This window comes from Gadus morhua, chromosome 15, assembly GCF_902167405.1.
Source record: "Gadus morhua chromosome 15, gadMor3.0, whole genome shotgun sequence".
Taxonomy (NCBI): domain Eukaryota; kingdom Metazoa; phylum Chordata; class Actinopteri; order Gadiformes; family Gadidae; genus Gadus; species Gadus morhua.
Window position 1 is genome coordinate 4,308,202 of NC_044062.1, and position 14,987 is coordinate 4,323,188.

General features: G+C 44.6%; 2 protein-coding genes and 1 pseudogene across 3 annotated transcripts in view; 1 reads left to right on the top strand and 2 right to left on the bottom strand.

Moving 5' to 3' along the window:
- Positions 1 to 4,182, bottom strand: part of LOC115559617 (1-acyl-sn-glycerol-3-phosphate acyltransferase delta-like) — a 5,700-nt gene extending 1,518 nt beyond the window's left edge. Inside the window, exons 1-7 of the mRNA XM_030378580.1 lie at positions 4,049 to 4,182; positions 2,516 to 2,697; positions 1,149 to 1,318; positions 850 to 1,011; positions 510 to 663; positions 319 to 421; positions 85 to 160 (exon numbers count right to left, since the gene is read on the bottom strand). Coding sequence (XP_030234440.1) covers positions 85 to 160; positions 319 to 421; positions 510 to 663; positions 850 to 1,011; positions 1,149 to 1,318; positions 2,516 to 2,693 — 843 coding nt within the window. The 5' untranslated portion in view covers positions 2,694 to 2,697; positions 4,049 to 4,182. The remainder of the gene's footprint in view (positions 1 to 84; positions 161 to 318; positions 422 to 509; positions 664 to 849; positions 1,012 to 1,148; positions 1,319 to 2,515; positions 2,698 to 4,048) is intronic.
- An 893-nt stretch (positions 4,183 to 5,075) lies between these two features.
- On the top strand, positions 5,076 to 5,194 carry LOC115560521 (uncharacterized; annotated as a pseudogene).
- A 3,246-nt stretch (positions 5,195 to 8,440) lies between these two features.
- On the bottom strand, positions 8,441 to 14,452 carry LOC115559616 (1-acyl-sn-glycerol-3-phosphate acyltransferase delta). Of its 2 annotated transcripts, none has more exons than XM_030378578.1 (9): positions 14,322 to 14,452; positions 12,959 to 13,140; positions 11,309 to 11,478; positions 11,013 to 11,174; positions 10,745 to 10,898; positions 10,561 to 10,663; positions 10,323 to 10,398; positions 9,904 to 10,102; positions 8,441 to 8,785 (listed from the first exon to the last, which is right to left on the bottom strand). In XM_030378578.1, exons 2-9 carry the CDS (start codon positions 13,134 to 13,136, stop codon positions 8,700 to 8,702), a joined length of 1,128 nt encoding a protein of 375 aa, XP_030234438.1. In that variant the 5' UTR covers positions 13,137 to 13,140; positions 14,322 to 14,452; the 3' UTR covers positions 8,441 to 8,699. The 2 variants fall into 2 exon arrangements, with proteins under 2 accessions (XP_030234438.1, XP_030234439.1); XM_030378579.1 differs by having other exon boundaries at positions 14,258 to 14,331.
- Between the last annotated feature and the right edge of the window lie 535 nt (positions 14,453 to 14,987).

Here is a 14,987-nt window from a genome sequence, read left to right on the forward strand (position 1 = left end):
ACCTGAAAGTCAAGTCATTGCCGTGAGGTACTGCTGGTCATGTTCAACAGTTGATTTTCTTCAACTGTTTTTCTTCGGCCCTACCTTCTCTTGGTAGAGCTTGTGGAGCCAAGCTGCACACTCAGCCTCTCCCTCTGGGATGGACTCTAGGGGGATTCTCCTGAAGAGGCAGATACAATGTTCTGGATTCGAACAGGAAACTACACAAAACATGACATTTACAGTGCAAACTTCTGGTCATGATCGAATGAAAGAAACAAGGCCCGCTAGAATGACGCCGTTTCCCTCAAAGTATTTTTTGTTTTGCTACGTTCGTACCTGACGTATAGAGCAGGGTGATATTTCTTCCCTCTGAGAATTCCTAACAGAGAGGGTGTCTCGTTGTTCCGGAAGTTCAATGTAAGGTCGTACACGGCCGCCACTGGGGAAGAAGTCAGTCAACTGATCAGTAAGGGGTTGGATCGTCACATCATAATGACCCCACATTCGATTGACGGGAAAGGCCTAACCTGTGCCCCTGAGGTTTTGAACCGTCAACCAGAATCCTTTGGTTCTTGGCAGCAGGTGATGCTTGAGTTTGGGCAGGCCCTTTTTCTCTGCCACCTCCATGCTGATCTGGTGCTTCTGTACTGTGAAGCGCGTTCCCTCACAATAGAGCAAGAGCTAGCCACAGGTGGGGAGAAGTGTATATGAATCGCCAAAGGATCATGGAAATTGAAATAATGTTGTCCGCTCACTAACTATCCAACTGAAAATAAACATTCAACTGAACACTAAAAAACACATGAATGTGTCCCTCACTCTCCACCGTGATTTAATCTCTATAAGCTCTGCTGGCTAATGTCTTACCAAAAAGCTTTCTGGGGAATCCCGCAGTTTCTGCAGGCTTTGGGGGACTGTGATGCGGTCCTCTTCCCACTTCCTCGTGCAGAACACGAACTCCGTGAAGTACCACATACAACCAATCACCGGCACGTACGCCAACTCTTTCTTAACGACAGCTTTTGAACTCTGGGAAAAAGTGAAAATGTATAGTGGATGTCAAAGACGTTGGTGTCCAACCCTGATGGACTAAACCTTCCTGGTTAACATGGTCACATATTGGCTGCATTCTCTGACTGACAGACTTTTTTTTTTCCCGCTCTTACCCCCAGAACACCGAATCTCTCACAGAAGCTCCAGCTACACAGGAAGTCTATCTCAAAGCTGTGGTTGAGGACCACTATGCCGTTCTCGTTTCCGAACAAAGTGTACATCTTGGGGTCTGCGTACAGTGTGCACTCAGTCCCGGACCACCAGTCCGTGAGAGCCACTGCTTCTGAGAAGAGAAAAGAAAAAGAACACGAATCGAAGAATTTGCTATAGCTCATGAAAATATTCCCAAATAATGTACCCAGTGATTTATTTGAATGTGTTGAATGACGTTTATTTAGCTGAAGCTTTTATCCAAAGAAACTCACAATTGCAAGTGCATTCAATCATGAAGATACAACCCAGACATTGCAAGGAACATGCAAGTACATCAATTTTCTTCATGGGCCAGGATGCATTCTTATCAGATGAGTTTTCAGTCTGGGATGGAAGATAAATCCACCGTCTGTTTACGATTTTAACTCACTTGAGTCCCCTCAATATGGCGGAATATCGTCAACAAAACCCCCATGATGCATTCTGATGTACAACCTCTAAACCGGCTCCTGAATGACATTGCCTATCGGTATTTAAAGGTGACATGTTATACCACCAGGTGCGAGTGTGATTAGCCGTTACAAGCCGTTTTGAAAATCTGCCTCTTCTGACATGACAAGTGGGCGTGTCCACCTAGATGTACCCTGGATAGATCAGCTGACCAGCATACCCAGTGGACTGTAGCAAACGTTGCTCATCTACCGTCATACATCTGGGTCAGGGGTCTCAAACTTGCGGCCCGGGGGCCAATTGAGGCCCGCGGGATGAATATGTGGCCCCCTACTTGACATCAAAGTTTAGTGTTAGTGCCGCGCGTTGTTGTCAAACTCAAATTTTTGCTGAGTGGCTTGCCACGCTTCTTTATCACTTGTGATAGGGTGACCAGATGTCCCGGTTTTGCCGGGACAGTCCCAATTTTGAGTTACGTGTCCTGAGTCCCGACAAAAGCCAAAGGACGCTAAAATGTCCCGGTTTCCACCAACCACTATGAAATGTCCCCTGTTGTCTGCGATACATAACCAACGTGATCTAATTATAGCCCGATCATTAACTTAGATTGGGTCAGTTGTGCTACTTTTTTTTGTGGAATACTGGATCTGGCCCGGCCTGACCCAGACTCTACCTCCAGCAGCCCTCAGGTAAGCTGAGTTTGAGACCCCTGATCTAGGTGGACACGCCCCCTTGTCAGAAGAGGCCGATTTTGAAAATGGCTTGTAACGGCTAATCACACTCACACCTGGAGGTATAATAGGTCACCTTTAAGGTTGCCTGAGCTCAAAAGCCTCTTCTAACCGGACTCAATCGTCACCGACGTCCTTCTACTCACGGCTGCTGATGCAGTAGCCCAGCCTGCAGTTGATGCGGCGGGCCAGCGACTTGTTGAGCCACCACACGGGCAGGGTGCACAGCTGTAGCAGGTTGATGAGCAGCCCACTGGCCAGGAACACGTAGCCAATGAGCACGTGGCACAGGACCTGGGACTTCAGGCACTCCCCAAGACCCATCTCTCTGGGGAGCCGGACACAGACACAGCAGGTATACAAGTTGGCAAATAAACGGTGTACATTACTTCACCATTAATTAACATTAGTTAATGCAGTATTAAACATTATTATATTGTGTTAGCATAAGTGTTAGGGCTGTTGTGGGTCAGGGTTAGACTAACCTTATTTAATAAGGCATAAATGAAAACATAAGGTAATATCATAAGCACATCATGAGTTAACACCATTACTAAATGGTTACTAGACACGGTAGTTAACTGTTACTGTTTGTTAATGCTTATTACTGTATTGATTGCACCCTTATTGTGAAGTGTTGCTTCGAGCTATTCAGTTGCATTATACTCATGACGGATTCTCTGCAAGTTGGAACTATAGGCGGTGCACGCAGGCACGCACGCACGCACACACACACACACATACACACACACACACACACACACTGTGCCTACTCGAATAGATGAGTCCACTCCTTCCTCTGAGCTGAAAGAGGTCTTTGAGATAGCGGTGGCCTGCTCACTGTACCCACATGACCTTATGGTTGAACAGGCCATTGTACATCCGCTGTGCTGTCCACAGACTCGAACACATGTATAAAGATGTTGGCCATTTGTTTACTGTGTTATAATAACATGGATTGTGGCCTTGCATTGTTTAAGTTACAATTAAATTATACGGTTATTGTGTAGAAATAGATAGATGGGTCAAGGCATGTCACCACTTTCTTGTTTTAGGAATTTATATCTATGTGACTAAGAGCTCATGGTCTAAGGTTTATTTCTTGTTTGAATATAGAACTGACTGATATAGAAGACCTAGGCTTTGTTTGCAATGAGAGATGCAAAATTAGCTACAGTCAGTTCAATAGAGAGCTCTAGGCTAGCCTGTTTATATGAGCTAGGCACACATTCAACACTTTCTAAAGTAAACTCGTTTGTCTATTCAAAACACCTGGCATGGGGAATAACAGCCCTGATATTAAGGAAGAAACACTTTCTTCTTCACATTTAGTTTTTTTAACCTTAACTACAATTTCATTATTTTAATAATTGTAAACAGACAACCTCAGATAGAATACCTATCCTTTCAAAAATGTTGTCAAATGGGTTATTATGTGTAATTTAAATGGCATGAAGGATGTGTACGTTGGTTTTAAGGTAAAGCTAGAATTACTATATTGAACTAACAAAGCACTGCTTGTGAAAGATTAGGACTACACATTGAATAGTAAGCTCTAGAATAAATTGTAATAAAACAGATATTTATCAAAACAGCCTATAAAAAACCACACACAACTACGGTTCCCATGATAAAACAAAGAAACACACAGCTACAACTTAAAACAAACAACCACTCACCTGCGATTTAGTGTTGATGAAAGTTAATTTTAATCTTCTGTGGTATCCTTGTTTCGGGCTAAGAGTTACTCGGAGAGTGTTACGTGTTCAACACGTGGTTGATTCAGAGACACAAGGTAAACAAGCTAAAACCCTTGAGGTGTTTCATGAAGCATCACTCGAAGACTGGTAAATATTCTGTTTATATTGGTGATGGGCGGAATGGTTAATAAGCCACGTCCACACAGGTTATAATTTACCCAGGATTTTACATTTACATTTAGGGCATTTAGCAAACGCTTTTATCCAAATAGACTTGCAACCATTCACACACCGACGGCGGAGTCAACCATGAAAAGCCACAGCCAGCTCGTCCGAAGCAGTTAGGGTTAGGTTTATTGCTCCTGGACACCTCAACACTCATCTAGGTGAGGCGGGGGTCGAACTAGAAACCTTCCAGTGACAAGTCAACCCCGAAAGGTAAACCTTCAGCCCGGGAGGAATGGCAAAGAATGCTTTTGACTTATCTCAAAACCACAAAAGTGAGAGAAGAAGAAGCTATTTGGGACTGGGGTTCGCACTTCAAATATGTGGTCCAATGAGGTTCTGATGTTACCTTGAATATAATTTGGTCTAAATAAAATGAATGAATTCACATCAGTTTCCATTTTTCAATTTAAGCAAAGGGTTGTGGCGACTTTATTCCCGTGCCTTCCCGATTGACAGCTCCTGACAACTTTGCCTTCAGGAGGAGTCGAACGACGCCCAAGCACACACTTGTGTGGTAGTAGTTAGCAGGTGGATGGGATGCCTCCTAGAGAGTGTTTCTAGTCCTACTACAACCACCACAGGATGTGTAATGGGAAAATTATATTTTCACATTCTGTGTCTGTAAATGCCAATTGTTGATTGGACTTCATGATGCTGCTCTTGGAGTTACCCCATCTTGGAGGGACGCAGGATGAATTCCCATTTTGGGACTTCTCTTGGAGAGACGTAGGGAGGACTCCCATCTAGGCCTCGGATCAATGTTTGTTTGTTGAATGGATTGTACGGCCTTACCACCATGGACACGCCCAATCTCGTCTGATTTTGGAAGCTAAGCGTGGTCGGGCCTGGTTAGTACCTGGACGGGAGACCGCCTGGGAATACCAGGTGCTGTAAGTGGTGTCGGGTGGTGGCCTATAGGTGGCACTCTTCCCTCTGGCCCCTTCACTCATCAATCCCGATGCCCCAGTGCAGTGACGGGGACACTGTGCTGTGGAAGGTCCTTCGGAGGAGACGTAAAACCGAGGTCCTGACTCACTGAGGTCATAAAAGATCCCAGGGCACTTATCGCAAAGAGTAGGGGCTTCCCCGGTGTCCTGGTCCAACCAGGCTCATTCAATCTGGCCCCCTGATCATCCTCCTGTATAATTGGCTGACTCATTAATTCCCTCACTCTCCACCCCAAGCTGGTGTGTGGTGAGCGTTCTGGCGCAGATTGGCTGCCGTGAATCACACAAGTGGGTGCTACACACTGGTGGTGGTTAGTGAGGTCCCCCCTTCACTGTAAGCGTCTTTGAGTGTCTAGAAAAGCGCAATATAAATTCAATCCATTATTATTATTAAGAGGTTCACATTGAACTAGAAATCTTACAATTCCTGGAGAAATTGTACATTACTTGCTTTTGTGTGCTTGTATACCTAGGTGTGTTTGAGTATTTGTATGTTTATTGACCGATGTCTTGTGAACACACGTGTACGTACGCATGTTAATGTGTATACGTGTACATACGTGTGTGGACGTATGTTTAGGTAGGCCTAAGTGTATATTTTGAGTATGCATGCACATATGTAATAATTTAATACTGACACTGGTACTCCATGTTACCAGGCAGGAGATCTCCCTGAGGCTACGTTTACACGATGACGGTCTGAACAGAAGACACAAAAGTGGCGTTGCGTCTTCACTTTTTATTCCGCATTTAGACGAGCGTTTTCGGGAGGAAATCTGCGTGCATACGGTAACGCAAAAGTGTGTGGAATTCGATTGGGTATGCATGCCAGGCTGCTAGGTGGTGCTGTGATAGACTATCACACAACACCGCCATGTCTGAGCGCATGCGTAGAATCTTCCTTCTCTTATCCGTGCCGCAAAAAAAAAAAAGATCCTTCTCTGTTCAGTAATACTATCTGTAAATATCCTGTACATTTCGTGGAAATACTCCTGTATGCTTGTTAGAGCTGCCAGAGCAGCTTGAAGGTCCGACGCATGGAAATAATCTGACATGTTTGTTTATTTCCTTGTACTGGCACATGTATGTGACGTAAACGCGTACGCGACGTGAGCAGATCTGAGCAGTGTTTTGCGTCTTGGCAGTTTAGACGGAAACGCTACGGCGGAGCGTTTTCAACTTTTCCACTCTGGAGGGTGGTTTCAGATTTATGCGTTTTCATGCCCCAAAAACGCCGTCACCGTCTAAACGAAAGGCACCTCCGATAAAATATTTTGTCGTTTTCACCCGCAAGTGTCCTCGTGTAAACGGGGCCTAAGAGTGTGTGGTGATGACTGGTAGAACCTGTGCACACTGATTGCTCAATGGTCAACAGGTGTGCAGCCTTACCCAGGGATGTTCTGCCGAATCAGGATCGCTTTAACTCACTTTATTTGGTAATGTTTTTGACTAGTCTCTATGAAGCAGAAGGAGGGGAATTGTATGAGCACGCGTGGAGATACACTTAGTAGGGCATCAGAAGGATGCGTTACCTGCAGCGTTCTAACCCCCTGGGCTTTGCGTTGTGACTTATCTACTGGGCAGGCGTGGACTCAGTTATGTGCATTGATTGGCTAAGCATGGTGCTGAACTCCCGCCTCCCTGGATACCCGTATGTGTCTTTATGCTGTCCCTTGCGGCTATGTGTTGACATTGCAACTTTGTTTGCGGCTATGTGCGGGATTTACACTTGTTCTTGTGGCCTTGAGCGTCTGGGTCTCTCGAACATCTTGACTGCTCTTATCTCTAGAATTGACACATGATGAATGGCCTCCTTTATGAGCTGGACGCCTCGATAGGCTCCGGATCCCTCCTTAGCATGGGAAAGCAGCCTCTTTTAATTGGCAAGGGCATATGTGGCCTTGGTATGAATGTGTGAATTACATTACAGTTCCTAGGTTTTTGAAATATCCGAGGTTTATGGTGCGTTTTATTATCCATCCGTCTCTGAGGTCTGAGGACGTTGCCTAGCAACACGCATGAACACGCCCCTTTTCCTCAGACAGCGAACTTGCTTGCTCGGTTGAACTCAGAGGAGACCGAGCAAGGATCCGAGACCGAATTCAAGATGGCTGCGCCCGGTGTGACTTGTAAGTATGAACTGTTTGTATTTGGACCGCTTTGGTGGTTTAAATGGCAATTTCAATTACTCGTATTACTGCAATACCTTACTGCGTCCGTATCTCTGCCTATGGCCTATACTTATTTTGGAGCGCCTGGTACTCTGCCGTGACAACAGCTTTCCAGGTGGCTTCACATCCGAGGTCCGAGTCGGTTCGCAGAGAATACTAAAACGCACCATTAGCCCAGAGGGAAAGGGAAAATGGCAACAAAAAAAAAATGCTTTATTGCGCATGCACATTTTTCATAATACTTTACCTAAATACACAAAATATGCAGTTTATTATAGCTCTAAATAGCTACCTGACTGCTGTGCTGCTTATCCCCAGACATCTAAAGTCCCATACAAGATATTTCAGAGTAAAATTAATACAAGTGAGACAGACCTTACCTATATATATAATATATATGTGTTTTAAACCGTTTATTCTCTTGCTATTTTTCTATTTTGAGATGCCCCTGGAATCTCCATGTTTGTTTCTAGTGGAGGAATGCCCCAATAAAACCTAGTGACGCCACTGGCCTCACCCAGCCCCGGAGTCCAATCAGTCTGACTCGGGCCAGGTGTGGCTGCTTAAACCAGCCATCCTCCACACAAACCCCCACAGTATTTGTACGTTTGAATTTATTTTATTTTATTTTATTTGAAAGGGACCATGTGCAATTAAAAACATAAATGTAACCAGTTAATACATTCCACCAGAGTTAGCCTAAGGCAAATTTGCATCTGCAGTAAGTGTGTATATATTTTTGCATATTTGTACGTATGTTTGTTTCTGTATGTATGTATACGTCACTCACTCACTCACTCACTCACTCACTCACTCACTCACTCACTCACTCACTCACTCACTCACTCACTCACTCACTCACTCACTCACTCACTCACTCACTCACTCACTCACTCACTCACTCACTCACACACACAACTTTTGGTCCTCGGCTGCTCTTAGTGTTTGCCATGTATGAACAATAAAAATAAATAACATAAAATGTGAGAAGGATTTTGTCTGTGTGAATGGTATAGTAAGACTCATAGTGTTTCTCGTTCTTTATTTTTGTGAACAAAAAAACCCTTGACCCCAGCTGGGCTCATACCTTTCCTGCTCATTTCTTATTCTTGTTCACCAAAGCAAACCCAACGGCCCGAGAACTATCCAGGGTAAATCTTTCTCTGGTTCCACGTGCTGGGAAGCTTGCAGGAATAGGTCTGCCCAGCAGGTCTGCCTGTCTGCTCGCCCCACCATGTCCGTAGTAGTGGGCGGATTCTCGTTGTTCGTTTTGGACGTGGTTTTTCAGCTGCTGCTGTTCACCTTATTGCCGTAACCTGAGCTCCTGCTGATCTCCGTCTGGCCAATCATCCATCGGAATAGCAGCGAGGCTAAACGGAAAGTAGAAATCATCACAGAGTTGAACAATGTGTGACTGGGAGAACACAGGAAGTGGTCATCACGTCTTTGGTACATGGGCTACCTATAGATGGGACGGTTTGGGCATTTCAGTAGGAAACCTTAATGTATAGAAATTATTTTGAAAAGGTGTCCCCCGTTAGATGCCTGTTAATGGCAAAATTAGCCGGACCGAAAATATAATTGAACCTCAAAACGGTGAGAGTACAAGCAGGATAGCAATGTATTGAGCATGCGATATAAGAAAAATAAAAGGAAAGAGGAAAGAATATCCTTGTGCAATAGAATTATTTTAATGGGGTCGAGACAACTTAATGGTTGAAGTGTTGCGAAAGGAATGGATAAGGAAGGCCAAGCTAAACAATCAGGTTTTCCTTGATGGATATGCGAGTCAAGTTGAAAGGATGAGGGAAACTGGGTAGAAGGTTTGCCACCAGTACGTGGCAAACCAAGCTTTACCTTGAAGACTTTGAACTAACGAAAACCACAGGAGTTGGTTGATGTTGAGCGACATATGGGCATTGTTTAATGGAGCTTAAGCTTGGAGCTTATGGGAGGAATCACAGAGCGTGACAATAAAGTAGGTGTGCCAAAACTGGAAAAGCAGGTGTTCTGATTACCAGCTTGACTTTTGAGTTACTTTCGTAAAGATTGAAATAAAAGTCAGTTCATTAGGCAGTTTACTGATCTGATCTCTTTTCTTGTTTAAGTGTTGTACTTTCCACAGCACTATTAGCGTAACCACCACAAAAAAAAACGTTTAATTTGATTTAATTTTTTATTTGACTCATTTGACACCAAACATACGGAGATTCCACCTACTGGGTATGGACCTCTAGTTAAGATCATGTTAATTCCTTTCTCTCCTACCAAAACTGAAGCTTTTCATAAACAGATCACGTGCTGTTACGAAAGATCGCATCACCATGACTGCATGCCTAATGGTTGCCAAATAATAATGGGGTGTGAAATCACATTTGTGTGGTGAAATCAGCAGGCTGACGAAATGCTTAGAAAATGACGAAGTAGTCTAATGGACGAGCATGGCAGAGGATCCCTCTGGCATGGGGTTTGAATGGAGGACACTGACCTCCATAGCAGAAGGCCAGCGAGGCCAGGATGGTGAGGGTTGAGCCGGAGCTCAGCAGGGAAACCAGGAAAGCTCCGAGGGGGAAAAGCACCAGGGCCGACCAGCACAGCCAGTTGATCAAAGGCCCGAGACGCCTTGGGGTGCTCACGATGGGACCTGGGTAGCGCCCCGTCTGGATATACTGCTCCTGGAAGCCGTCCTGCAAGGACCCATTCGCAAGACGCATGCAAACAGTAAATAACCAATAGTATTTTAGTTTGTACCCAAGGAAACCTGAAAGTCAAGTCATTGTCATGAGTGACTGATGCTCATTGTTATACAAACGACAACAGTTGATTGACTTCCTCATGACAATCAACGTGAACTCACACATTCAAAGAGTACAAGGAAGACGGGTGAACACTGATCCCCAGCCCTACCTTCTCTTGGTAGAGCTTGTGGAGCCATGCTGCACACTCAGCCTCTCCCTCTGGGATGGACTCTAGGGGGATTCTCCTGAAGAGGCAGATACAATGTTCTGGATTCGACCGGAAACTACACAAAACATGACATTTACAGTGCAATGGTCTCACAGAGAGACAACTGCTGGTCGGAATCAAAAGAAAGAAACGGGACTCACTGTCCTTAATTTTTGTTTGTGTTTTGCTACGTTTGTACCTGACATATAGATCGGCATGATATTTCTTCCCGCTGAGTATTCCTGACAGAGAGGGACTCTCGTTATTCCTGAAGTTCAATGTGGAGTCGTACACGGCCGCCACTGGGGAAGAAGAAAGGGTTGGATTGGATCGTCACACCATAACGACCCAATTCCTAATGTTTTTTAATTGAAATGCCTCACCTGTGCCCCTGAGGTTTTGAATCGTTACCCAGAATCCTTTGGTTCTTGGCAGAAGGTGATGTTTGAGTTTAGGCAGGCCCTTTTTCTCTGCCACCTCCATGCTGATCTGGTGCTTCTTTGCTGTGAAGCGTGTTCCCTCGCAAAAGAGCAAGAACTAGCCACAGGAGGGGAGAATTTGATATTGATCGCCAAAGGATTTTGGAAATTGAAATAATGTCCACCAGTCTCTTACTATCCCACTGAGGTTTTTTAATGGCTGATGTCTTACCCAAAAGTTTTCTGGGTAATCCCGCAGTTTCTGCAGGCTCTGAGACACTGTGATGCGGTCCTCTTCCCATTTCCTCTTGCAGAACACGATCTCCAGGAAGTACCACATCCAGCCAATCACCGGCACATACGCCAACTCTTTCTTAACTAAAACTTTGGCGCTCTGGAAAAAGTGATAATTGATAGTGGATGTCAAAGATGTTGGCATCCACCCCTGATGGACTAAATCTTTCTGGTTAACATGGTCACATATTGGCTGCATTCTTTGAACGACTTCTATTTGTTTTCCTCTCTTACCCCCAGAACACCGAATCTGTCACAGAAGCTCCATCCACACATGAAGTCTATCTCAAATTGATGGTTGAGGACCACTATGCCGTTCTCGTTTCCGTACAAAGGGTACATCTTGGGGTCTGTGTACAGTGTGCACTCAGTCCCAGACCACCAGTCCAAGATTGCCACCGATTCTGAGAATAGAAAAGAATAATAAGTAAACAGACTTTATTGTTATTACACATGTCACAAGTACAGAGCAACGAAATTACCCGTTACATCCCGTCCAAGAAACATAAAAAGATAGTGTGGGGAGACAGGACGGAGAGACTGTCGGGGCGCATGCGCTCCCTCATTATTAGATAAGAAAAGGAAAACAAGAGGGAAAACGAGGGGAAAAAAAAGGTAATTCCCAAACTAGGCTGCTCTAAGGGGGGCACAGTGTAGGGATTAGGAAACCTCAGCACATAAGCAACATATTAAAAACATCAGAAAACACATGTGGGAGGGGGGAGGGGGGGAAGGGAGGGGAGGTGTCCCAGCTCAGACACCGGGGTGAGGACGCAGCCAGCGGGCGCGTCGCATCACTCGCGGCATACTGTACTGTGACGAGGGACGGAGAGGGGGAGGGAGTCCAGAAGGCGTTGAGTCCAGGGGGTGTGTGTGTTATCTGTGGATAACACACACAGATAACATGTATCCCGCTGCAAATGTTCCGTCAGGGCAGGCGGGCTCTCCTTTGCCCAGTTTTCTCGTCAAGACAATTTGATCAATAGCGTTGAGAGACCAGCCAATCAGATCCATGATTTAGGTTTCAGATAGAAATGCAGAGAGAGGCTCTGACAGATTTAGAAAGAAAGAGACAGCACAAGACAAAGAGCAGAGGCAGGAGAGATAAGGGACGGGAGGGAGCAGAGGGAGCAGAAAGCAGAGAGCGAAGCGACCAACTTCGTTGGAGGGCAGCAGTAAAAGACGTATGTTTGGTATGAAAGAATCAGCTATTTCCTGTTTATCATGTTTATTGTACCCACTGATTTTCTTGCGTGTGTGTGTGTGTGTGTTTTTGAATTACATTAACTAGTATTTAGCTGATGGTTTTATCCAAAGCGACTTGCAATTACAAGAACATTCAACCGTGAACAAGCAACCAAGATATTGCAAGATTCGAGAACATACATTTCCTCAAATCAGCTTCTACGCACACAGTGCTACATAGAAACAAGAGATATAGATCTCTATGGGCCAAGATGCAGTCATGAGTTTTCAGTCTGTGACGGAAGATAAATCAAGGTTTGTTTAAGATTGTACAGTACTACAATTAGGGCATTTAGCGACGGTTTTATCCATGCATGGCGACAGCCAGCTCGTCAGGAGCAGTTAGGGTTAAGTGTCTTGCTCAGGGACACATCAACACTCAGCTAGGAGGAGCTGGGGATCGAACTAGCAACCTTTTGGTTACAAGACAAGTGCTTTACCTCCTGAGCTAAGCCTACCCTCCCTCACAACTCTTTTGAGTCCTGCAATTATCGCCAAGAAAAACTCCCAGGATGCATTCTGATGTACAACCCCGGTACCTGCTCATGAATGAAATTGCGTATCTGTATTTTCGGTTGCTATAAAAACGAAAAGCCCATTCTTAAGGGTCTCGAGTGTCACCGACGTCCTTCTACTCACGGCTGCTGATGCAGTAGCCCAGCCTGCAGTTGATGCGGCGGGCCAGCGACTTGTTGAGCCACCACACGGGCAGGGTGCACAGCTGTAGCAGGTTGATGAGCAGCCCACTGGCCAGGAACACGTAGCTAATGAGCACTTGGCACAGGACCTGGGACTTCAGGCACTCCCCAAGACCCATCTCTCTGGGGAGCCGGACACAGACACAGCAGGTATAGAAGTTGGTAACACTTTACAATTGGCGTACATTTTTAACTCACCATTAATTAACATTAGTTAATGCAGTAATAAGCATTGTTGTAGAGCAATAGCATAGGGGTTAGTGTAAGGGTTAGTGGGTTAGGGTTATACTAAACCTTCCTAAATAACGTGACTCATGGTTGAACTGTTGAACTGAAGACAGACACACACACACACACACATGCGCGCGCACATAAACACACATACATGCGTGCGCACACTGTGCCTACACAGTATAGATGAGTCCACTCCTTCCTCTGAGCTGAAAGAGGTCTTTGACATAGCGGTGGCCTGCTCACTGTACCCACATGATCTTATGGTTGAACAGGCCATTGTACATCCGCTGTGCTGTCCACAGACTCAAACACATGTATGTAGATGTTTGCCAACCGTTTTGGAATAGTTCTGTTTTAGTAAACCGATTCTTAGTCACACACTCTATGAATTCTACTTCATAGACAGGGTAATAATAACATGGATAATGGCCTAAATAACTTAAGTAAAGGATCTTTAAAAAAGGATAAATAAATAAAGGCACAGCTATATATGTATCTAAGAGCGCATGGTCAAAGTGTATATTTTGTTTTAATATAAAACTGACTGATATAGTAGGCTACTTTTAGGCTTTTTAGAATTTGCATTTAGTATAATAAGCCTGCTGTCAGTTGTAGAGCTCGAAAAATATATGAGGCAAACTTTAATCACGGGGGAAAAAAGGAAACTCCTGGCAATAAATAACACACAGCATTGGAATTCAAAAATAACCTGGCCTGATATTCAGGAAGAACGACTTTCTTCTTTATACTTTAATGGTTTAACATTGAACTACATTTCCTTCCTTTTTCATTGTACACATAAACCCCTAGAGAGAATATGTTTGTATAATGGGTTATGGGTAAATTACACGCCCCAAAGGAATTACGTTTGTTTTAGGCTAAGTTAGAATGTCACACGGATAAAGAGCTTTGAGTGATAGTATCAGAATATATTTGGCTATAAAAACAACGAAAACAAACCCCCAAAAAGATGCATATATAAGCCTGTTAATTTAAAAACACATACCATGGTTCGAGCGATTGAAAAAAGTAAAGACGCAAGGCTCAACCTAAAACAGACAACAACTCACCTGCGCTTTTGTGATCGTTCAATCTCAGCAGAGGGTTCGCCACTTTCTTCCCGTACATTCCCGAGTGACAGCCTGACAACTTCCCCTTCAGAAGGAGTCACACCCAGCCAGACGCGCGCACGCACGCACACACACACACACACACACACACACACACACACACACACACACACACACACACACACACACACACACACACACACACACACACACACACACACACACACACACACACACACACACACACACACACACACGGCCTTTATACCACCACTGGACGCGAGGATGAAGGCGGAGATCCTACAGTTGGAAAATTATGAACTTTGTCCATGTAATAGGACTTGTACACCCTCACTAATTGGAGAAATTAAATTTCATATTAGTAGTTTACTTTATTCACAACATTGTGTTACATGTAAGCCTAATTGCATATTTATATTTGGCACAGACGCTCCACCATATTAATTTGACAATATCGCTCCCTTGTGGACATTTCCATGCATATTTATTTAGGACACACACGCACACGCACACGCACACGCACGCACACACACACACACACACACACACACACACACACACACACACACACACACACACACACACACACACACACACACACACACACACACACAAAAACTTCTGGTCCTCTGCTTAAAAAACATT

What these genes read in the sequence shown, in the direction of transcription:
- LOC115559616 (XM_030378578.1), bottom strand. Translation starts at nt 13,136, where the DNA reads ATGGGTCTTGGGGAGTGCCTGAAGTCCCAGGTCCTGTGCCAAGTGCTC. An exon ending in GGGCTACTGCATCAGCAGCC is followed by an intron (nt 11,479 to 12,958) that starts GTGAGTAGAAGG and finishes TTCTATTCTCAG; the next exon opens with AATCGGTGGCAATCTTGGAC. An exon ending in ATTACCCAGAAAACTTTTGG is followed by an intron (nt 10,899 to 11,012) that starts GTAAGACATCAG and finishes TCCTGTGGCTAG; the next exon opens with TTCTTGCTCTTTTGCGAGGG.